We start from the raw sequence: 21,745 nt of genomic DNA, 5'->3' as shown, positions 1-21,745 counted from the left end.
ACACTGCTGGCCCATGGGCAACTCCAGGCCTCCAGATGTGGCCTCGCTGGGGCAGAGTTGAGTTTGCTGAGTTCCTGGAGCAGGACAGAGCCAGGCCCCCCCAGCCGTGCTGCCAGCACACGATGGACACCACAGAGCCCAAGGGCCATGCCCTGGCAGGTCCTGCCCACCTCGGGCACTGCTGCCAACCAGCAGGTGCAGCTCTGCCTCAGCTGACACAGAGTGCAAGGAGGAAGAAGAGCAGGAGGAGCAGGAGCCGGAGAAGGAGGAGGAGGAGGAAGAGGAGGAGGAGGGAGCTGAGTGGCCTGGGACGGCTGAGTCGAAGCCACCGAGTGCAGCCGCAGCATGCGGAGAGGGAAGAAGCTGGAGCAGGAGCTGGGGCTGGCAGCGAAGAGGCAGTGTCTGGAGCTGGGTGAGGAGGGGGCACTGGGATGGAGCTGGGTGAGGAGGGGGTACTGGGCTGGAGCTGGGTGAGGGAAGGAGCAGCAAGCTGGAGATGGGCAAGGAGGGGTCACCAGGCTGGAGCCGGGTGAGGAAGGGCATTGGGCTGGCCCCTGCCTGCCTCGCCCAGCAAGCTGTGGCAGCAGAAGGCAGGGTCTGAGCCTGGCAGCGGTGGCCTCTGATGCCAGGGGCAGCAGCCGTGGGGGCAGCAGCCTCTGCTGAGGCCCTGGGTCGAGGCTGGCAGGCAGCACTGCAGCCCCGAGGAGGAGCCGAGCAGCAAGCAGGGGAGGCAGAGAGGGCCCAGGGGGCTGCTGGTGCTCCTGAGCCCTGTGACTCACCGCCCCTCTCCCCTCCCTGCAGGCAGTGACCAAGCCCAGGCAGCACAAGAGATTGGGGTGCCCGTGCCCCAGCAGGTGCCCTTGCCCGGGGGGTGCCTCTGCATGCAGTGGCCGCGGCTGTGTGGGGTGGGCGCTGGGCTGCGCAACCTGGGGCGCAGCTGCTTCCTCAACGCCACGCTGCAGTGCCTGACCCACACGGCGCCGCTCGCCAGCTACCTGCTCTGCGGGGAGCACGGCCGCAGCTGTGAGTGGGGCTCAGTGGGGGGCACTGCTGGGCTGGCAGTGCCGGGGTGGCAGTGCCCGTGGGCAGCAGGAGCCGCCTGCCCGCCCTGCTGCCCGCGCTGTGCTCGGCACCTGTGCGCGTGGCCCTGGCAGGGGCTGCGAGCGTTGGGCTGTGCCCTGTCTGCTCCCTGCTGACCCCAGCAGAGGCTGTTGCTGTGTTCTCCTGGCCCTAGCAGTGCTGCTGAGTTGGGGCCAAGGGCAGCACACAGGGCTCACAACCCTGTCTGCAGGGCTCTGCTGGCATCTGCCCTCCGGGCCAACCTCTGGGCTCCTCCAGGGAGTGCCTGTGGCCTGCTTCCCATCCACATGGCTGCTGTCTCCTCTGAGGGGTTGCAGTGGTGCTGTGAGTGGGATGGCATCTGGCAGGGTGATGTGTGTTGGTCCCTGTGTACCCAGGGTGCCCCAGAGCTGTGCTGCAGCACAGAGCTCATAGGAAGCACTGAGCGTGGCGGAGCTGTGTGGGAGCAGAGATCCCTCCCGTGCTCTGTCCTGCTTCCACCTCTCCTGGCCTTGTCCCCGACCTCCTGTCCTCTGCTCTTCTGCTCCAGGTCACCGAGAAGGCTTCTGCATGCTCTGCACTATGCAGACCCACGTGGGGCAGGCCTTTGCCAGCAGCGGCCAGGCCATAAAGCCAGAGGCCATCATCCGGAACCTCAAGAGTAAGGGTGGCTGCCCTGCCTTGCCCTGCCTTGCCCTGGCTTGCCCTGCTTTGCCCTGCTCTGCCCTGCCTTGCCCTGGCTTGCCCTGCTTTGCCCTGCTTTGCCCTGCTCTGCCCTGCCTTGCCCTGCTCCTGCTCTGCCCTGCCTTGCCCTGCCTTGCCCTGCCTTGCCCTGCTTTGCCCTGCTCTGCCCTGCCTTGCCCTGCTCCTGCTCTGCCCTGCCTTGCCCTGCCTTGCCCAGCCATGCCCTGCTCTGCCCTGCCTTGCTCTGCTCTGCCCTGCCCTGCAGCAGCCATGCAGGGGCCCAGGGGCTGCTGCTGGAGCAGACCCTTTGGGATGGGCAGGCCTTGGCAGAGAGCTCTGCTGAGGTGACTCAGAGCCCGCCAGGGGCTGGGGGCTCCATGGGCTGTGGGAGGGCTTCTCCCGCAGCCAGCGTGGGCCTGAGCCCAGGGTTGGGCTGAGGGGGCTCAGAGCCTGGAGCCCTGCTTGCTGGGGCAGGAGCTGCATCTGTTGCAGCAGCTGCTGAGGCTGCCTCTCCTGCAGACATTGCCCAGCACTTCAGCCTCCGGAGGCAGGAGGATGCCCACGAGTTCCTGCGCTGCGCCATTGACGCCATGCAGCAGGCCTGCGGGAACGGCTGTGCCCAGTATGTGGGGCCCTGCTGCCCTGTGCCCTCACCAGTGCCCTGTGCCCGTGGGAGGGATGAAGGTGTCCCCCAGGCTGAACTGCTAGGGGGAGGCACTGGCTGTCAGGGGCCTCATTGCACGGCCCAGCTCTCTGCCCCTCTGTGCCACAGGCCACCTTCTCCCTTCTGCTGGCCCCTGCGCCCCAGCAGAGCTGTGGTGCTGTCCCCATGTCCTGAGGCTGCTCTGGCTCTGGCTCCTGTGCCAGCTGCCCAGGAAGCCAGGGCTGCAGCTGGCTCAGGTCCAGCTCTGGGGCTGCGAGAGAGCAGCTTTCCTCTGGGCCCTGCGCTGCCTCTGCCAAGGCCAGCTCCGAGCTGCAGCCAGCAGCTTCTGCTCCTTCTGGAGGAAGGTGCCCATGGGAGCCTGGTGCCAACCCTTGAGCGATGGCCCTGGCAGAGCAGCCTGGCTTTTCCCTCTGCCTCTGGAGCTCTGCAGCTGTCTGCTGGCCAGAGCACACCGGGGAGCTGTGCTGAGGACACGCAGAGGGGGCCCTGAGGGGAGGCTGCTGTGGAGGGGCTGTGTGAGACCTGCTGCTCCTGTCCCTAGGCTGGATGGGCAGAGCCAGGCCCCAACGCTGGTCCAGCAGATCTTTGGGGGTTCCCTGCGGTCCCGTGGTGAGTGCTGGTGCCAGCTGCTGGGCCTGTGGCTCTCAGGGCTGCCTCCCTTCTGGGAGCACTGCTGAGTGTGTGCAAACCATCCCCAGCTGCAGCTGCTGGCTCTGGTGGTCCCTGCAGACCCTGAGCCCTGCTGTGGGCATGGAAACATCTGTTGGCTGTGGCTCCCCCCTTCACTGCCAGCAGCAAAGCCGCCCCTGCTGCCAGCTGCCTAGCAGCACTGCCTGTGCCAGGGCACAGTGGAGTTGGCAGCTTTCCTCCTGGCCAGGCTGTGAACCCTGGTGCTGCTGTCCCAGAGCCCAGATGCAGAGAGGGGGTAGCCTGCAGCCGCCTGGGCTGGGCTGGGCTGGGCTGGGCTGGGCTGTGCTGGGGTGGGTGCGTGCAGAGGCCATGCCAGGCTGTGGCCACTGCTCTTTCTTTTGCAGTGCTGTGCTTGCAGTGCCAGAACACCTCGGACACCTACGAGCCTTACCTGGACCTGGCACTGGAGATCGGGGTAGGGCTGGGCAGGGGCTCTGCTCTGCTGGGGCTGCTCTTGCAGCTGCACCATGGCTGCTCTCAGGGCTCCTGCAGCTGCCAGTGCCAAGGCACAGCACGGGCGGGAGGGAAGCAGCTGCCGCTGTTGCGCTGCCTTCTCTGCCTGGCAGGCCAGTGGCTGCTGGGGGCCCTGCAGCCGCCCCTCGTGGGGCTGGGCAGTGCCCAGCTGGTGGCACTCAGGGCTTTGCTGTGGTCTGCGGCCCTGTGCCCGTGCTCTGCGTGATCTCTCGGGGCTGTGGCGTGGGCAGGCCGCCGGTGCCCTGAGCTCTGCTCTGCCCTTGCAGGAGGCCACAAGCGTGGTGCAGGCGCTGGAGCAGTTTGTGCAGCCAGAGCTGCTGTGCGGGGAGAATGCCTACATGTGTGCCAGGTGAGTGCGGGGCTGCGGGCGCCAGGGGCCCGGCTGTGCTGCTGGCAGGCAGCTGGGTGGTGGCACAGCTTGCAGAGCTGGAGCTCTCCCTGTGCAGGTGCCAGCAGAAGGTGTCTGCCCGCAAAGGCTTCAGCATCCACCAAGCTGCCAACGTCCTCACAGTGGCACTGAAGCGCTTTGCCCCTTTTGGGGGAGGGAAGATCACAAAGGTGAGTGCTTGGCAAGCCAGGGCTGAGGCTGTCTCCTGGCCCAAGCTCCTGCTGCCCAGAGCAGGCTGGCAGGGCTCCTGTGCCCAGCCTGAGCTCTGCCACAGTCCTGCAGCCCTTGCCCAGCTCTGCGGTGCAGGGGCAGTTTGGCTTCTCCGGCCACCTTCCTCAGCACCACCTCTGCCCAGGGAGGGTGCGTGCCCTTCCCCTGGGAGGTGGCACTGCTAGGCCAGCTGAGCTGCTCTGTCTGCACTGAGGCCATGCCCTGTGCAGGCTCCTGAGCCAGCCTCTCCCTGCAGGCCGTGGCGTACCCCATGCTGCTGAACGTCCGCCCCTACCTGTCTGTGCCGCGCGGGGACCCCGTCCTCTACAGCCTCTATGCGGTGCTGGTGCACTCTGGGCACAGCTGCCACGCAGGGCACTACTACTGCTACGTGAAGGTGAGCCCAGGCTGCTGTCGTGGCACCCCTCAGGGCTAAGGGGTGCTGGTGGGTCCCTGGAGGGCACAGCAAGGAGGCTGCTCAGCAGAGGTGCGTGGGGGGGGACACAGGCCGTGCCCTGCCGCAGGAAGCGTGGAGGTGCCGCTCTGGCGGAGCCCCCTTGCCTGGCCTGGGCCTCCTCTGGGCTCTGGGCAGAGGAGCTCTGCCCGTGCTTGCTGCCACGAAGGTCCCCGGGCACAGCCCAGCCCCCTTCTCTCTGCTCCTCCTGCAGGCCAGCAGTGGGCAGTGGTACCTGATGAACGACGAGCGGGTGTGCCCCGCGGGCATCCAAGAGGTCCTGGGGCAGCAGCCCTACCTGCTCTTCTACCAGAGGTGAGAGTGCCTCTGCCTGCTGCCCCTCTGTCTCCTGCTGCCAGCAGCTGGGACAGGGCTGGCAGCACAGGGCTGCCTGCGGGAAAGAGCTTGGCCCAGGTAGCCCCAACGCCCTCTGCATGCCCTGGCTCAGAGGAGGGTGGCAGGGAGAGGGCCAGCCCCTTGGCATGGCTTTACTCTGCACCAGGACCACCTCACCCCTGCAGCTTCTGGCTCCTCTTTCTCCTGCGCATCTCTGGCAGTGGCTCAAGCCCTGGCACTTAACGCCAGCCCTTCTCTGCCTTCCCCAGGGTGCCCAGCCCCAGGAGGAGCTGGCAGGGGCCCACTGCCAAGGCTGCCTCCAGCCTGCCCGGCTGCACTGGCGGTGTCCACAGCGAGGACAGGAAATCTGTCACCAAGGAGCCCCTGTCCTCAGCAGGGATGGGCCAGGTGAGTCCTGAAGGCTGCTCTTGGCCAGCGCCCCCGGGTGCTGGCACCTGCTGCCCCTCTGCCTGCTGTGCCAGGGAGGGGCTGGGCAGGGCAGGGTTGCCATGCCCTTGGCTCCTGCACTTCTCCATCAACCTCTTCCTTTGTCTAGGGCCCAGGGCTGCTGCCAGGGGAGAAGCCGCCTGGGCTGGAGGAGGCTGGAGTCCCTGTGGCCCACAGCCTGTTTGGGATGGAGCCAGAGCTGTGCAGTGGAAGCCCCACCCTGCCAAAGCTGCCTGCTGGGTCGCCAGCACCCAGCAGAGAGGGCTCAGCAGCTGTGTGCCAGGACTACTGGGCACAGCTGCAGGGCCTGACACGCAGCAGCAAATCCTCCATCGCCAGGCTGACCCTCCTGGCACAGCAGAACGTGGCCTTGGCCAGCAGCATCGTGTCCCTGGTGGAAGCACGAGTGGCCAAGGTTTGCACCTTCCACTGCCTGCTGCTGCTGCCTGTGCTGCTGGGGGAGCAGCTGGACAGCAGCCTGGGGTGGCCTCGGGGGCTAGCAGGGGCTGGGGAGATGTCGTGCTGAGGGCAGAGCGGGGCAGAGCAGGGCAGCAGTGGCTGAGGGGTGGCTTCCAGCCTGCCCTGAGCTCTGCGGTGTCAGAGCTGTCTGCAAGCCTGTCCCAGGGGCTGGCTCTGCCTGCAAGAGAAAACCTCAACGGTCCAGCCCCACTGCACTGCTGACTCTGTGCTGCCCTGAGGAGCTGAGCTCTGCAGCAGGGAGCAGTGCTGAGCTCCCCTTCCTGTGCCGTGGCTGCCAGCAGCTTCCTTCCCAGGCTCTGCTGCTTCCCTGCCCGACTGCTGCGCAGGCTGAGGCACAGTGGCAGTGACTCCTGGCACAGAGCCTTGGCTGCTCCAGGGTCCCCTTCTGCTCTGAGCTCAGCAGCCCTCTGCCAGATTGCCTTTTGGCACCAGCAGGAAACCCAAGGCCAGCGACTTGCTGTTTGTAGTGGAACCCAAAAGAGGGCTCTGGGCCTGCCACTCTCTCTCTTTAAAATTCTTCAGCTGTGCCTCTGCTGTGCTAAACCTCTCCCTTTCTTCTCCTCCCTGCAGGCTCCCCCAGCACAGAAGCTCCCTGCTCTCTACCTGATGGATTCCATCCTCAAGAACGTGGGAGGAGAATACCTGAAGGCCTTTGCCCCAAAGCTGGTGGAAACCTTTGTGTCTGCCTTCCAGAAGGTCTCTGCACTGCCAGGGGAGTTGGGTGAAGAGAGTCTGTGCCTGGGGAATGAACTCTGTGCCCAGGGCTGGGTGCTCTTGGCTGCTGAACCATCCCCATTGGTTGCCTTTGCTAAATCCCTGCCCTGGCTCTGGGCTGTGGGAGATTGTCCCTGCTGCTGGTGTGAGCAAACAAAGTGGGCACTGACCCTATGAGGAGCTTTGGCCTGTGGCTCACAGATGGCTCTGCTGCTGCAGCAGAGTGGGTGTAATGCTGGCTAACAGCCCTGGGCTGGCATGTGGTGGGAGAAAGTCCTGCAGGGGCCGAAGAGCTGAGCCCAAGCCCTGGGCTCAGTTCTTGTGCCCAGAGGCTGTGGCTTCGCAAGAGCTTTGTCGCTGTACTTTCTCCAGGGAAACCGGGCAAGGGAGAGGAGAATTTGGTCATGGGCAAGGGGTCAGGAAGTGCTCCTCGGGTGCTGATGGAGAGTAGTAGAGCCTGGCAAGGGCCTGGGAAGAGCAGTTGCAGAGCTGAGCCTCTCTGTCTGATGCCAGGGGCGCGGGGGTGTGAGCTGCACTGCTGCTACAGGCTGCAGAGCCAGGCCAGGCTGTGCGAATGGCCAAGTGCTGAGAGAGACAGGAAAGAAAGGAAACCTTCCTGCTGCCAGCAGAGCTTCAGGCACTGCTGGAGTGAGCTGAAGGAGCCCTGGGGCTCTTTTGGTGTTTCAGGTGGACAGAGACACTCGGCAGAGTTTGTTCCTCCTGCGCTCGACATGGCACAGGATTTTCCCTCTGGAGGAGCTGCATGCACTGGATGTCAGAGTGCAGGCACTGGATCCTGCTTGGCCAGTGAGACCTCTGCCTGCAGATGGGAGTGCTTCTGGCAGCCCTGGCAGTCCTCAGCCTGCAGCTGCCTGGGTCAGTTTGCTGGCTGCTCCATGGCCACAGGTGTTAGGCTGAGGGTTGGGCTTGCTGCCCTGGGGGCTCTTTGCAGCCCAAAGAGTTCCCTGGTTCCCTGACTCCATCACGAGTTGCAGCGTAAGAGGTTTTGTTCTGTTTGCAGCCAGAGGAGTCCAGTGCAGCTCCCTCTGCCACCTCTGGTGCCTCTGCTGCAGCTGCTGCTGCAATGCCCCAGGCGCCGAGCCAGGAGCAGCTGCTGAGGCAGCAACTGCTTGTGAAGGAGAAGCAGGTGCTGGAGCTTCGGCAGAAGCTGTCCGAGCTGGAGCAGGCTGGAGCACAGCTGGTGAGTAGGACAGGTGGGGACCCTGCTCTGGTGGGGCTCAGCTTCTGTGGGGCAGTCCTTAGGTGTCCTGGTGACTGCCAGCATCACTTGGTGCTGCTGTCAGGGCAGCAGAGCTGTGCCAGGCCTGGAGCAAGGCCAGTCCAGCTGGGGAGCTTGGGCAGCATTTGCCAACGGAAAAGCCTTGAGAGCTGCACTGCAAATGGAGGCCAAAGCAGGGGGATTTGTCGGGGTTTTCTTCTGAGCTTCCCTCACAACGATCCCTGCCTCTGCTCTTGCTGCTGCTCAGGCAGGAGAGATGAGCTCCGTGCAGGCAGAAGCACAGGGCAGAGAGGAAGGGAGAGCAAGAGGCAGCGAGCAGCCTGCTGAGGCACAGCCGCCACCTGCCCACCCTGCGCAAGGACTGCAGAGGAGAGCACTCAAGAGGAGAGTGAGAAGTTTGTCTCCCCTTTCACCACCTCCTAAAACGAGAAGGCTCCATCAGGGAGGCCCTGAGCAGTGCCAGGCGGAAGCAGGCAGCCAAGCAGCAGCAGCAGCTGGCAGCAGGAGCTGATGTCCTCTCGCTGCGGAGTGGTTCCTGCGGCTGTGAGGTTATGCCCTTACTGCCAGGCTCAGCATTCTTGTTCTGAAGGAACACAGACAGGTGGAGACCTCTCGATGGTGCCTGCTCTGCAGGAGAGGTGGCTCTGAACCACAGGCCCTGCCACTCTCTGACCCCGGCGTAAGGAACGGGATGGCTGCGGCGTGTTGCGCTCTGCTACGAGGCAGTTGGGCATATTCTGGGCTAGATTTGGCAACCTTTGGACAAAAAGGTGTTTCTGATCCTTGAGTGGCTTAGCTCTAGGTTATTTATTCTTTCTGTCTAAACACATGAATGGCTGCTGTGCTGCAGTGATGTTGTCAGTGGTGCTGAGCAGACCTGCATCAACCTAGTTGCAGACTCACTGTTTGGGGGGGGGAAAAGTTGTTTTTTGGCATAGTCAAATAAAGCAAATACAAACTATGTTAAAGGTGTGGAAGTTTTACTGAGCAGACATTGGAATTTGCTATGAAGGACACCCCTGGTTTAGGTTTGCTCTTGAAGTCCCTTGGGTGGGCATTGCTCTCAGTCAGGGCCTTACTTGGCTGCAAGGTCCAACACCTTCTCCAAGGCTGGACTCCAGCTGTGACCCTTTGCACATCCTGCTAAGCACGCAGGGTGCTGGGTGTGGAGAGGCAGGAGCCTGTCTGACAGTGAGCAGTTGGTGTGGAGAGAGGCAGGGAAGTGCCCAGAGCAGAGCTAGACCAAGGGCAGGGCCCCGTGGCCTGCAGGCTGCTGAGCAGAGGGGAACTGTCCAGCCTTAGCAGCAGGCTGAGTGCAAGCCTGGATGCGCAGCCCAGAGCGGGGATTGGTTTCTTGTGGAGTTGGTGCTGATGCAAATAAAGATGGCACTGGCACTTGATCTGGACAGCCCTGGCAGTGGCCTGGCTCTTCACAGCTGGCACTCTGCACTCCCTGGAGGGGTGCTTTGGGCTCTTGGCCACCTGTGCAGCACAGCAGCTCCTCTGCAAGGGCAGAGCTCCCTTTTCTCTCCAGCATGGTGCTGCTTGTGGTCTTGGGGCAGGCGGCGCTCCGTCTGCCACACTGCCATGGGTGCAGCCAGGGGTGCCAGGAGCTTCTGCTGGGCCTCCCCAGGCACTGCCCAGGTCTGCTGTGGGGTGAGGGGTGCAGCTGTGAGCTCAGGCCTGTCCGCTAGGGAAGGAACAGGCACCCAGACTGCAGTTACACTGCAAGCAGTGGAGCGCCACTGAAATACCACTGCAGAGGGAGCCTCAGCTTCTCCTGCGCTCTGGGCACCTCACTTGTGCAGCCAAGAGCTTACCTGTTTCTAGAGATGCAATTTCAGTGCAAGCTACAGTCCAGCACAGCAAGACAGGACACAAACCCCTCTGTGCCCTGCACTCTGACAGACCTCACAGCCATGCAAATGCCACAGAGCTTTTGCTGAAGCCTATTTTTACAGAGGGCTGCAGTCAGTGACAATCTGAACGCCCTTGCACAAGGGTTGCTTTCCCACCTGCTTTCCATCTTGCAGCAGTTCTCTTGCAGCTCTGCTGCTCACCTCTGTGCTTTCCCCATGCAGGAGGAGCCACTCTGGCGGTGGGCAGACAGGAGGAACTCTTTGCTTCAGTTTTCCAGCAGTTCTTGCTGTTCATAGAACCCTGGAATCAACCAGGTTGCAAGAGACCTCCAAGCTCAGCCAGTCCAACCTAGCACCCAGCCCTTTCCAGTCAACCAGACCATGGCACTAAGTGCCCCAGCCAGTCTTTTCTTGAACACCTCCAGGCACGGCCACTCCACCACCTCCCTGGGCAGCCCATTCCAATGCCAATCACAACTTCCTCCTAACATCCAGCCTAGACCTCCCCTGGCACAGCTTGAGGCTGTGTCCCCTTGATCTGTTGCTGCCTGCCTGGGAGAAGAGACCAACCCCACCTGGCTACAGCCTCCCTTCAGGTAGTTGTAGACAGCAATGAGCTCACCCCTGAGCCTCCTCTTCTCCAGGCTGCACACCCCCAGCTCCCTCAGCCTCCCCTCAGAGGGTCTGTGCTCCAGGCACCTCCCCACCTTTGTCACCCTTCTCTGGGCACCTTCCAGCACCTCAACATCTCTCTTGAATTGAGGGGCCCAGAACTGGACACAGCACTCAAGGGGTGGCCTGAGCAGTGCTGAGCACAGGGGCAGAAGAACCTCCCTCGTCCTGTTGGCCACACTGTTCCTGAGCCAGCCCAGGATGCCACTGGCTCTCTTGGCCACCTGGGCACACTGCTGCCTCATCTGCAGCTACTCTCTACCAGTACCCCCAGCTCCCTTTCTTCCTGGCTGCTCTCAGACACTCTGTCCCCAGCCTGTAGCTGCTTGGGGTTGCTGTGGCCGAAGCGCAGAACCCTGTGCACTTGGCCTGGTTCAGTCCCATCCCATTGGCCTCTGCCCACCCATCCAGCCTGGCCAGGTCCCTCTGCAGGGCTCTGCTACCCTCCTACGGATCAACACCTGCTCCTAGCTTGCTGTCCTCTGCAAACTTACTGATGCTGGACTCAATCCCCTCGTCCAGATCATCAAAAAAGATACTGAACAGGACTGGGCCCAGCACTGATTCCTGGGGGGACACCACCAGTGCCAGCTGCCAACTGCATGTGGCACCATTCACCACCACTCCCTGGGCCCTGCCTTCCAGACAGTTCTTGACCCAGAGACAGAGTGAAGCTGTCCAAGCCAGGAGCTGCCAGCTTGGCCAGGAGCTGCTTGTGGCAGACGGTGGCAAAGGCTTTGCTGAAGTCCAGGCAGTCTCCATCCACAGCCTGCCCCACATTCACCAGGCACAACCCAACCATCCAGCCACGAGGACTCAGCTGCCTCAAGTTCTTCGCTCAGAGCCACTCACAAGAGTAAAAGCTGCTGGAGCCTGCAGTGATTGGCTTTACATTTGTCTTGATTGCCAGAGCAGCAGCTGGGGGCTGTCCGCAGTACCAGCATTGTGCTCTGCCTCAGCACAGCCTGAAACAAGACCAGAACAGGCCTGAAGGTGACTGCATGGAAGACAGCATGAAGAAAAACCCAAACTCCCAAAGCCACAGTCAATTGCTCACACGTCAAAGGCAGAGCTGTTGCCACCCTGATGAAGCCATCAGCTCCTCTGGCTCGTGGCAGCTCCTCCCCAGCTTGTGTTACTGATTAGACAGGAAACGTTTGCAGCCTTTAGAGAGAGGAGGAACTGCTCAGTCCTGTCCTCTCAACACAGCACCTGCTGGATGGCTCTGATGGCTCTGACCTGGCCTCGGGGTAATTACAGCAGCTCTCGTTATTTCACCCTTCTTACCTGGGCTCTAAATGTCTCTTTTCCAACCCTGTGACAGCTGAGCAGAAGGAGGTAGCCAAGACAGCACAGCTCATCTCCCAGTGTGCTCTCTCCCCTCTATGTGGCGGAGAAAAGAGGGGCTGGCATGCACGAGGAGCTTGTCCCTGGCTGCTGTCCCCCGAGCCTCCTGCAGGGTGTGAGCCAGCAGGCTGGGCACAGCTGGACTGCAGAAGCAGATGTTGCTGACTTCTCCCCCATCTCCTCTCTGCCCCCTCCTGATGCTGCCCTTTTCCAGGCCATCTTTCCCTTCTGGAGGCCATCCCCTGCTTTGCCCTCGATGCAGGCTAAGAACCCAAGCCCAGGGAGCTGTCTTTCTTCCCAGCCCTCGTCCAGCCCAACCTCCCCGACACCTGCTCTCATGGGATGCTTTGGGAGTTACCTGCCCCCTACACAATGAATGCAGCCAGACTAGACCCAGCTGGCTGGCACTCAAGGGATGAAGCTTCATAGCCACAGCTTGGCACAGTGCACCAGCAGAGATCTACAACACTTACAGACAGAAGTAGACAAGTTAAAAGTGATACAGAAACACAACAGCCCTCCCACAAACCAGAGTGCCCAGGAGGGGCTCCCAACCACCCTGCCACCTTCTTTCCACCCCCCACTCTCATCCCAGGGTCTGCCTTACGTGCAAGGTGAGTTGGGAGGATGGGCAAGGGGCGTTAGAAGCAGAAGGATTGGTTGGGTTACACAGATCCCAGCAGAGCGGCAGAAGCCCAGGGAGAAAACACAGACAGCGACAGACTCCGACAGCCAGGCCCTGACTGTCTTCCCTGTGCCTGTGTGCTTGCTCTTACACACCTCAGCAAGCCTAGGAGTGCAGCAGACATCTCCACTGTTTCCTTCTCACAGCCTAGCATCTAATCTTTCTCATGCAGATATTCCAATTAGCCTCAAACCAACACAGCTCACAATGGGTCCAGGCTGTGCTGGGGCAGCGCTGCCTGCTGGCACCTCTACAGCCTCCCCTGCCCACCCATGCCCTGTGCCCTCACAAACACCACAGCACAGGGCACCCACGCCTGGCGAGCAGCTCTGGCCCTCTGCCCCAGCCTGGCTCAGCAACTCACAGCTGCCCCAGGCCACCAAGCCCTGAGAGCCAGCAGGTGCCGACCCCCCGTGTGCTAGTTTGAAGCAAGCTGGGATGTTTTGGTAACATAACTAGATAATGGGCAGTGAAATGAAAAACAATTGTGTCTACTTCTCTCACAGTTACGCTGAGAACTCTGGGAAGAAGAAAGACTTTTTCTCCATTTTGTTTCTCACTCTTGCTTTGGCCTTAGACCTGGTCACATCTCATTAACCCTGCTCCTACTAACCTTGCTCCCTAACCTCTTGGCTGCACCTCTTTTCTTCCTGAGAACTGGGGTAAGGTTGAGAGGGCCGGGGGGAGGTGTTGGGGTGGTTTGAGAGCCCCTCCTGGGGACTCAGGTTTCTGGGAGGGGAGTTGTGCTTTTGTATTGTTCATCCTTTGAATATTTCTGTATATAACTGTATATAACTGTAAATATTGTAAATAGCTGCTTGTAAATTTTGCTAGCTGTAAATAAATTGCTTCATCTATATTCCCAGGGTCCGTCTGAGTTAGCTGGGGCAAATACAAAAGTGTGGGGGGGCGGGGTAACCCCCAAACCATCACATTTTTTTTATTGGCGCGGGTCCCCGCGCGGCACAGACAGGTAGGGGCGGACGTTCAGCAGCATGGGGTACGCCACGGCCTGCAGGGAGAGGCTGGCTCAGGAGCCTGCACAGGGCATGGCCTCAGTGCAGACAGAGCAGCTCAGCTGGCCTAGCAGTGCCACCTCCCAGGGGAAGGGCACGCACCCTCCCTGGGCAGAGGTGGTGCTGAGGAAGGTGGCCGGAGAAGCCAAACTGCCCCTGCACCGCAGAGCTGGGCAAGGGCTGCAGGACTGTGGCAGAGCTCAGGCTGGGCACAGGAGCCCTGCCAGCCTGCTCTGGGCAGCAGGAGCTTGGGCCAGGAGACAGCCTCAGCCCTGGCTTGCCAAGCACTCACCTTTGTGATCTTCCCTCCCCCAAAAGGGGCAAAGCGCTTCAGTGCCACTGTGAGGACGTTGGCAGCTTGGTGGATGCTGAAGCCTTTGCGGGCAGACACCTTCTGCTGGCACCTGCACAGGGAGAGCTCCAGCTCTGCAAGCTGTGCCACCACCCAGCTGCCTGCCAGCAGCACAGCCGGGCCCCTGGCCTCTGCAGGACTTTCTCCCACCACATGCCAGCCCAGGGCTGTTAGCCAGCATTACACCCATTCTGCTGCAGCACTTTGTTTCCAAAGGCCACTGAATGTGTCTGACAGGGTGGTGGTATCCAGTGGCATCCTGCTCCCAGGGCAGCAGCAGTGCACACAAACGTGAACTGAGTCTCAGGGTTATGGTCTGCAGATCATGTAGTCGATGACTTTGGCTGGCACAACAGGTAGCACTCAGAGAAACACAGCTTGGGAAACGTAGGGAAGCAGTTACAGTGATGCAGTATTTTCTATTAAGGTGAACGCTATCAAATGAACAAAACCCAAAAACCAACCAAGGGAGGGAAAGATAATAAAAGGATTTGGTAGAGCTTAGAGCTTTTGTAGAGAGAGGGCTCCAGACAATGTACAATGCCTAAAGTCTTTATACCTAAGAATTCATGAGCTTGTGCTAAACACAGTTCTGGAGCAGCCCCAGCTGCATTCACAGGCATTTGCAAGAGGGAAATAGATTCAAGCATGCCACGTGGTGGTCTGAAACAAAAGCCAACCAGTCCACACTTCTGCACACAGCATCACTCAGTACCTGCTCAAATGGATGCGACAGGATCTGACACCTCTCACTACAGACCTTTGTCTGTCTGCAGTGACCAATAGAGGCAGCAAACAAGACTCTTAGAACAGTTCCGCTTCCAACTGACCTGCAAAAGCCTTTTGCGTAGGAAGTAAACGAGGGGTGCACAAACAGTGGCAGCAAAATGCTCCACCAAACAGCTCAGGTTGGGCAACACAGCTCCAGGCAGCTACAGCAAGATGGACCTTGAAAAGCCTCTGGTGCTCTCTGCAAGTGGCAAAGCTGTGCAAACACTGCACAGCAAAATCTGGGACAGGAAGCATTAGAAGGGAGAACAGGAAACAAAACCCAAACGTAGGGTTCCAAGAAAAACTGAGTACAGAAGAAACAACCTGGGAGCTGTGGCACAACACAAACGTTCCTGAGGAACTGTCTGCTGTGAGAGCTGAAAGCTTTGGTTGCTGTCCAAGTGCTGCTGCACAACCAAGGCTTCCTGCTGACACGGCTGAGGCGCCTCTGGCCGTGGACCCTTTCCTGATGACGCTGGAGCTGGAAACCATTTCTCACTCGTGTCATCTTCTCCGCAGCTGCACTGTAACACAAACAATGCTCTTGATCCACAACAGCACCCAGGGGAGAGGCTGTTTGGCAGGACAGCTGAAAATGCCAGCCCCCAGGGGATCTCCCCACGCTGCCACTGCCTGCCCTGGGATGCTCCACTGCAGCTCCTCCCGATGTGCAATGCTGGCATTTGCTGCTGCAGGAAACCCTTTCTGGGGAAAGGCTGCTGGGAACTCTGGCCAAGGCCCCGTGCTCATCTTTTAGCCTCTGGCTGCCTGCCTGCAGCGCTGGTGGCACCTGTGGGCAGCGAACCGTCGTCGTTACCGACTGTGACAGCACGAGTCAAAGCAGCAAGGCTGCACAGGCACTGGGGGTGAAAAACCATCTTGAGCCAATGGCAGCAGCTGAGCAGCTCTCCCCCTTCCTACTGGCCATGCGGCACCACCTCACCTTGCAGCAGGCCAAAGTGAAGGGGTACAGCTGAGGAGGCTCCCGTTGCAGGGGCTCAAACTTGGTGCTCAGCAAAAGCATTTACAGCAGCACGAGAAGGCACTAAAAGCTTCCCATCTCAGTGACAAAACCAACACCTCTCCTGCCTCCTGCTGCTTTTCAATGGACTTCACACCCAAGGTGCGGGATGAAAGCTCAACAGCCATGCACAAGGAAGCAAGGGAGTCTCATTTGCTTTGTTTCCCAACCCATGTTGCCATGTCTGCCTTCCAAGGAGACCTCAAAGCAGCTCCGGCAACATCGCAGTGCCCTTTCAACTCACTGCCTAGGCAGCTGCAGCAGCCTACAGCTCTCAGCTGTGGACAAGCAGCCCCACAGAGCGGCGTCTTTTCTGCTAACCAGGGCCACAGAAAAGCTGTCCTTGCAGCTTAGAGCTTTAGCACAGCCCAGTCTGCACACCTCTGCAGAGAAGGTGGCAGCCAGAGTACACTAACAGGTAGGAGAGGCAGCAAGAGAAGCTTTGAGAACCGTGGACCCACCGAAGTGTCAGGGCTGGAAGGGACCCCAAGGGTCACCCAGTGCCGACCGCCCTGCCACGGGCAGGGACCCCTCACACTAGATCAGGCTGCTCACAGCCACATGCAGCCTGGCCTCACACACTTGGCACAGCTGCACAAGGCTTGCACTCGATGCTCTCCAAGGGCATCTCCAAGCCAAACGCCTCGGTGCTGCTGGGGCAGCGCTGCAGCACATGGCGGCGCTCCGGGCACCTCCGCTGGCTGCTTCTCGCCCCGGAGCCGCAGCAGGGCAGCTGAGGGGCCGCCCGGAGCGGGGCTCTGGCCGGCCACGGCGGCTCCCGACGGCGCCTCCCGCCTGCGGCACCTGCGGCTGCAGCCTCCCGCGGCGGCGCTGGGGCGCGCAGGGCCAGCCCCGCTCGCCGCTGGGCTCCGCAGAGCGGCGCTGGGAGCCTGGCAGGAAGGGCGGAAGTGGCGCAGTGACGCCGCGCCCACGGGCGCCATCTTTGCTTTGGGCGGCACCTGGCTCCCGCCCGGCGGCGAGGGCGGGAGGCAGCGGCCAAGCTCCAGCTGCAAGCCCTTTGCTCTCCTCACTCTCTCCGTGGCAGCGTTCAGGACAGGAGCTCACTTTGCCCAGCTCAGCTCTGCTCCAACAGGGCGCTGCCCATGGGGGCAGATCTGGCGCAGCTGCAGGGGCTCTCTGCTACCACCTGCCCCTGGGCAACAGCCACTGCAGGCACAGAGCCTGCACCTGCCAGGGGGGCACAGATGGCTGCAGAACCTTTGCCCCCTTCCTTTCCCCCCAGGGGAAAGCTTCGGAACAGCCTCCTCCTGCTGACCTTTCCCTGGAGCTCCTCTGCTCAGCTCAGCCCAAGCCCTTCTGCTCTGCCGGTGCAGCCTTCAGCCCACCAAGGCCACTCGGCAGCACTGGCAGCTGCCAGGGCACAAGAGCATGCTGCTGGCCCACGCTCGCTCTGCACCTCTGGCCGGCATCACTGCTGGGGCTCCACTGGTGGCGTCTGTCAGCTTTGGGGAGCATTCCCTCCTGTGCCAGCTGAATGCAAGCACCGCAGGGCTGCCCAGGGCCCGGGGCTCTTCTCAGGCCACCAACCCTGACGGCACTCAGCTGCCCTCTGCCCCTGGGCACCAACCAACTCAGCTACAGCCAGCTGGAAAGGTCCAACTCTTAGCAAAGGCTTCTTCAAGAGCAGCAACCCCTGTCCTGAAACTCTGCACCAGCTGGGCAGGGAGGAGGACTTGTCTGAGCTGCCAGCTGGCTCCCAGCCTGCCAGCTCTGCAGGAGAATCTCTGCTCTGCACGGCAACAAAAGCAGCTCCTGCTGCACACCCAAATGTTGCTGCACAGCAAACTGTTGGGCACGACCAGCTCTTACCTGCTGACTCCGAGCAGAATTGCTGCCAGCTGCTGCTGCTGCTGCTGCTTGGCTGCCTGCTTCCGCCTGGCACTGCTCAGGGCCTCCCTGATGGAGCCTTCTGGTTGTAGGAGGTGGTGAAAGAGGAGACAAACTTCTCGCTCTCCTCTCGAGTGCTCTCCTCTGCAGTCCCTGCGCAGGGCAGGCAGGTGTCGGCTGTGCCTCAGCAGGCTGCTCGCTGCCCCTTGCTCTCCCTTCCTCTCTGCCCTGTGCTTCTGCCTGCACGGAGCTCATCTCTCCTGCCTGAGCAGCAGCAAGAGCAGAGGCAGGGATCGTTGTGAGGGAAGCTCAGACACAGCTCACCTTTGGCTCCTGGGCCTGCTCTGGGAACCAGCTCGACCTCCAGAACCAGATGGGCACTGGGCACCTGATGGACTTGCTGGGGAGCGTGGAGTGGCAGGAGCTGGCTGTGCTGGCCCTGAGGGCATCATCTCCTACAGCTGCTGCTCCCAGCCTGCCCTGCTGCCACTGCCACCTTGGAGAGCCACCTGCCTCCTGCAACTTCAGCCTCCTCCTGCCCCCGTCATGCTCTCCTTCGTGGCACCTCCTGGCTCCTCTGGGCCGGCCAGCTCGGGGGAGAAGGTCTTGATGGGGGGAGGGGGGGGGGTGTGCTGCTGGGCCTCAGCACCATCCAGCTGCTGCTGGTGGAGAGCATGCCAGCCTTGGAGAGTGCCCCACTGGTGGGTGACCTTGATGGCAGCCAGGCCCCTGCGGTGCCCAGGGTGCCTACAGCAGGCTGATGGGCAGCACCCACGCAGACAGGGAGGGGGAGATGTGGCTCTCTGCTGCCACCAGCACCGGCTGCTCACGCAGGGCAGTGCCACACTGCCGCCCTGCCATGGGTGGGCAGACAGGCAGGGGCACACTGTGGGAGAGGGGGAGAGGCTCGGGGATGGGGAAGTGGGGACCAAGGCAGGGGCTGCCCCCAGGCCCACTGCCAGTGCCAGCAGCATGGGCTGCTGGGGAACAGCAGCTGCATTGTGGTTGCCCCCGAGGTGATGGAGCCTGCCGCAGCGGTGAGGGGCAGAGGTGGCCACGGAGATGGAGCTCTGCTCCCTGGGGCTCTGCTCTGCTGGGGAGGAGCAACAGCAGGCAGCAGTACAGCCTGGGCTTGGGCTGCTGCAAGGCAGCTGCACAGGAAAGAACTGGGAGCCCAAGTGGGCAGCACATTCCCCGTGGGACAGCAGTGTGCCCTTGTGGGGCCAGTGGCAGCCTGGGCTGCATCAGGAGCAGTGTGGCCAGCAGCTCTAGGCAGGTGTGCTGGTTTGAGCCTAGCTAGAATGTTTTGGTGAGAAGAACGAGATTACAGGCTGGGGAAAGGCAACAGTGGTGATGTCTGCTTCACTCCTAGGCTTGCTGCAATGCAGAAGAACAAGAACACAAGCACAGAGAAGAGAGTTGCTGTCTGGGTGTTGGGCTGAGCTTCTCTCTCTCTCTGCCCTAACTTGCCGTCTGTGTGACTAACCCCTCTGCTTCCTAACGCCCCTGCCCGACCCTCCATACTGCCTTCAACATCAGGCAAGATCTGGGCTGAGATTGAGGAGTGGGAGGGAGGTGGAAGGGTGGTTGAGAGCCCCTGCTGGGGACTCAGGTTTCTGGGAGGGCTGTTGTGTTTCTGCAGTGCCTTTTAACTTGTCGATTCCTGCCTGTAGCTGCAGCTGTTGTAAATACCTGCTTGTAGCTTGTGCTAAGCTGTAACTATAAAGCCTCATGCAGCTCCCAGAGCCGCTGAGCCCAGTCTGGGCGATTTCCAAAGGGGGGGGCGGTGGGGGGGGGCGTGGGGAAGACCCAAACCATCACAGGAGGTTCTCCTGCCCCTCTGCTCTGCCCACCCCTGCTGAGAGCACCCCTGCACTACTGTGTCCAGGTCTGAGCTCCCCCACTCAAGAGAGACAGGGAGCTGCTGGGGAGAGCCCCATGGGGGCTGCGAGGAGAGGATGCTGCAGGGACGGGACCATCTCTGCTCTGAAGAAAGGCTGAGAGCCCTGGAGTTGCTTAGTCTGGAGAGGAGAAGGCTGAGAGGGGACCTCAGGAATGTCTGTAACGGCTGAGGGGTGGGTGCCAAGCAGGGCCCAGGCTCTGTTTGTGGTGCCCAGTGACAGGAGAAGGAGGCACAGGTACAAGCCAGAACCCAGGAGGTTCCACCTCAACAGCAGGAGGAACTTCTTTGGGGTGAGGGTGCTGGAGGCCTGGAGCAGGCTGCCCAGAGGCTGTGGAGTCTCCTGCTCTGGAGCCAGTCAGGAGCTGCCTGGATGTGCTCCTGGGTGCCCTGGCCTGGCTGCTCCTGCTCTGGCAGGGGGGTTGGGCTGGGTGGTCTCTGGAGGTCCCTTCCAAGCCCTGATTCTTTGCTTCTGGGACTCTTCCTCATGGTCTTCCTCATGAGCTGCTGCTGCTGCTGCTGCTGCTGCTGCTGGGCCAGAGCTGCCTGCTGGCCCCATGGCCCCAGTGCCCTGCTGCTGCTCTCTGCTGCTGGGCCCCCCTCCAGCACGGGGCCCTGCTCCACCTGCCCCTGCTGCGGAGGTGCCCTTGGGGCTGTGGGGAGCTGTGCCCTGCTGTCTGCCCTGGCCTGGCTCTGGGGGCTGTTGGCTGCTTGGGTTGCTGGAGGTGCCAAGGTGCCCAGAGGCAAGGGGAAGGCAGAGCAGGGCAGGCTGGGCTGGGCTGAGGCCCACATGAGCTCTGGGCACTGCTCTGGGGGGTGCCCAGGCTCTGAACCGTGGGGGGTGCAGTCCTGAGCTGGTTCTCTGTGGGTAGCGACCCCCCCAGCCCCTCCCTCCCCCCCCCCCCCCCCCCCCTAACCAGGGCTCTGTGTATCCAAGGCCTGGGTGACCTCATAGAGCTGAGCTGAGGCTGGGCTGGTGAGGAGGTGAGAGTGGAGCTTGGGAGCCTGTGGCAGGGGGAGAGCCTCTGCTAAGGTGTCTGTGTCTCACCCGAGTTCTTCGGCAGCAGGAGCTGCCCTTGAGCAATCCCCAGGTGAGTGATGTGGGCAGAGCAGAGGCAAACCCAAGGGGAACAGTGACAAGGGGGGGGGGGGGGTGAGTTGCAAAGGGAGTTGAGAGCACCAAGAGTGACCAAGGAGCAAAACCTGCCTGGGCACTTTGTGCCTGGCTTAGGTGAGCCTGGTCTGGTGACTGAGAATAGTCCCTAGCAGGAGAGAGGTGCCCTGAGGTGGGTGTGCTGGCAGCAGGTGTTGGGGTCCAGTTTGGCTGGAAAATACACAGTTGGCATTTTCCAGGTGCTTTGGTAGGTGGTGTCGGGGGGGGTGCACAGGGTGAGGCTTGGGGTGCTGGGGGTGTGGATGTGCTTGGAAGCCACAGAGAGTGGAGGAGAAGCACAGAGGTTGGATGTGGAGAGGAAGCAGCAGGCGGCTCTGTGTGAGCCAAAGGCAGCTCTGCTGGCAAGCCAAGGCGCCTTGGCATGGTAAAGAGAGGGAGCTGAGGAAGAGCTGGGGGGATGTGTGGGGGGGATGTGTGGGAGCAGGCACCTGGGTGGGCTTGGAATCTGCAGAGAAGGAGCCTGCAGCACCTGTCTGGGCAGCCTGCTGCAGGCCTCCAGCACCCTCACAGCAGAGAATTTTCTAATCCTCTTCAGCTGGAGCCTCCAGTCTCTGGCCTCTGCCCCTTGTCCTGTCCCTGGGCACCAGTGACAAGAGTCTGGCCCCAGCCTCTTGCCCCCCACAGACCCTTCAGCTCCTGCTGAGCACTGCTCAGATGCCCTCTGGGGCTGCTCTTCCGCAGGCTCTCAGCCCCAGGGCTCTCAGCCTTTGCTCCTCACAGAGCTGCTCCAAGCCCCTCAGCATCTTCCAAACCCACCCTGGACTCTCTCCAGCAGTTCCCAATCTCTCCTGAGCTGGGGAGCCCAGAAGCAGAGGCAGGATTCCAGCTGTGGCCTGCCTAGAGCACAGCAGAGGGGTGCAGGCCCCCCTCTCTTCATGCCCCCAGGAGAGCATTGGCCTGCTTGGCCATGAGGGCACACTGCTGGCCCATGGGCAACTCCAGGCCTCCAGATGTGGCCTCGCTGGGGCAGAGTTGAGTTTGCTGAGTTCCTGGAGCAGGACAGAGCCAGGCCCCCCCAGCCGTGCTGCCAGCACATGATGGACACCACAGAGCCCAAGGGCCATGCCCTGGCAGGTCCTGCCCACCTCGGGCACTGCTGCCAACCAGCAGGTGCAGCTCTGCCTCAGCTGACACAGAGTGCAAGGAGGAAGAAGAGCAGGAGGAGCAGGAGCCGGAGAAGGAGGAGGAGGAGGAAGAGGAGGAGGAGGGAGCTGAGTGGCCTGGGACGGCTGAGTCGAAGCCACCGAGTGCAGCCGCAGC

At 61.5% G+C, this 21,745-nt stretch overlaps 1 protein-coding gene across 1 annotated transcript; it reads left to right on the top strand.

The window, feature by feature from the left end:
* Positions 1-345: 345 nt before the first annotated feature.
* Positions 346-11,043, top strand: LOC135174454 (ubiquitin carboxyl-terminal hydrolase 36-like). The gene is made up of 15 exons (XM_064141724.1): positions 346-412; positions 802-1,023; positions 1,610-1,720; positions 2,263-2,365; positions 2,949-3,016; positions 3,442-3,512; positions 3,838-3,920; positions 4,018-4,129; positions 4,426-4,566; positions 4,838-4,938; positions 5,229-5,367; positions 5,516-5,821; positions 6,457-6,582; positions 7,622-7,801; positions 11,017-11,043. The coding sequence occupies exons 1-15, from the start codon at positions 346-348 to the stop codon at positions 11,041-11,043; spliced, it is 1,857 nt and encodes a 618-aa protein (XP_063997794.1).
* Positions 11,044-21,745: the final 10,702 nt, after the last annotated feature.

Source organism: Pogoniulus pusillus, unplaced genomic scaffold (assembly GCF_015220805.1).
Source record: "Pogoniulus pusillus isolate bPogPus1 unplaced genomic scaffold, bPogPus1.pri scaffold_64_arrow_ctg1, whole genome shotgun sequence".
NCBI classification, from domain to species: domain Eukaryota; kingdom Metazoa; phylum Chordata; class Aves; order Piciformes; family Lybiidae; genus Pogoniulus; species Pogoniulus pusillus.
This window is presented reverse-complemented; position numbering and strand designations above follow the sequence as displayed.

Bases quoted from the DNA above. Each gene is read 5' to 3' on its own strand.
- LOC135174454 (XM_064141724.1), top strand. From the start codon at position 346: ATGCGGAGAGGGAAGAAGCTGGAGCAGGAGCTGGGGCTGGCAGCGAAG. The intron at 3,513-3,837 runs GTAGGGCTGGGC...CTGCCCTTGCAG, and splicing joins ACCTGGCACTGGAGATCGGG to GAGGCCACAAGCGTGGTGCA. The intron at 4,567-4,837 runs GTGAGCCCAGGC...CTCCTCCTGCAG, and splicing joins ACTACTACTGCTACGTGAAG to GCCAGCAGTGGGCAGTGGTA.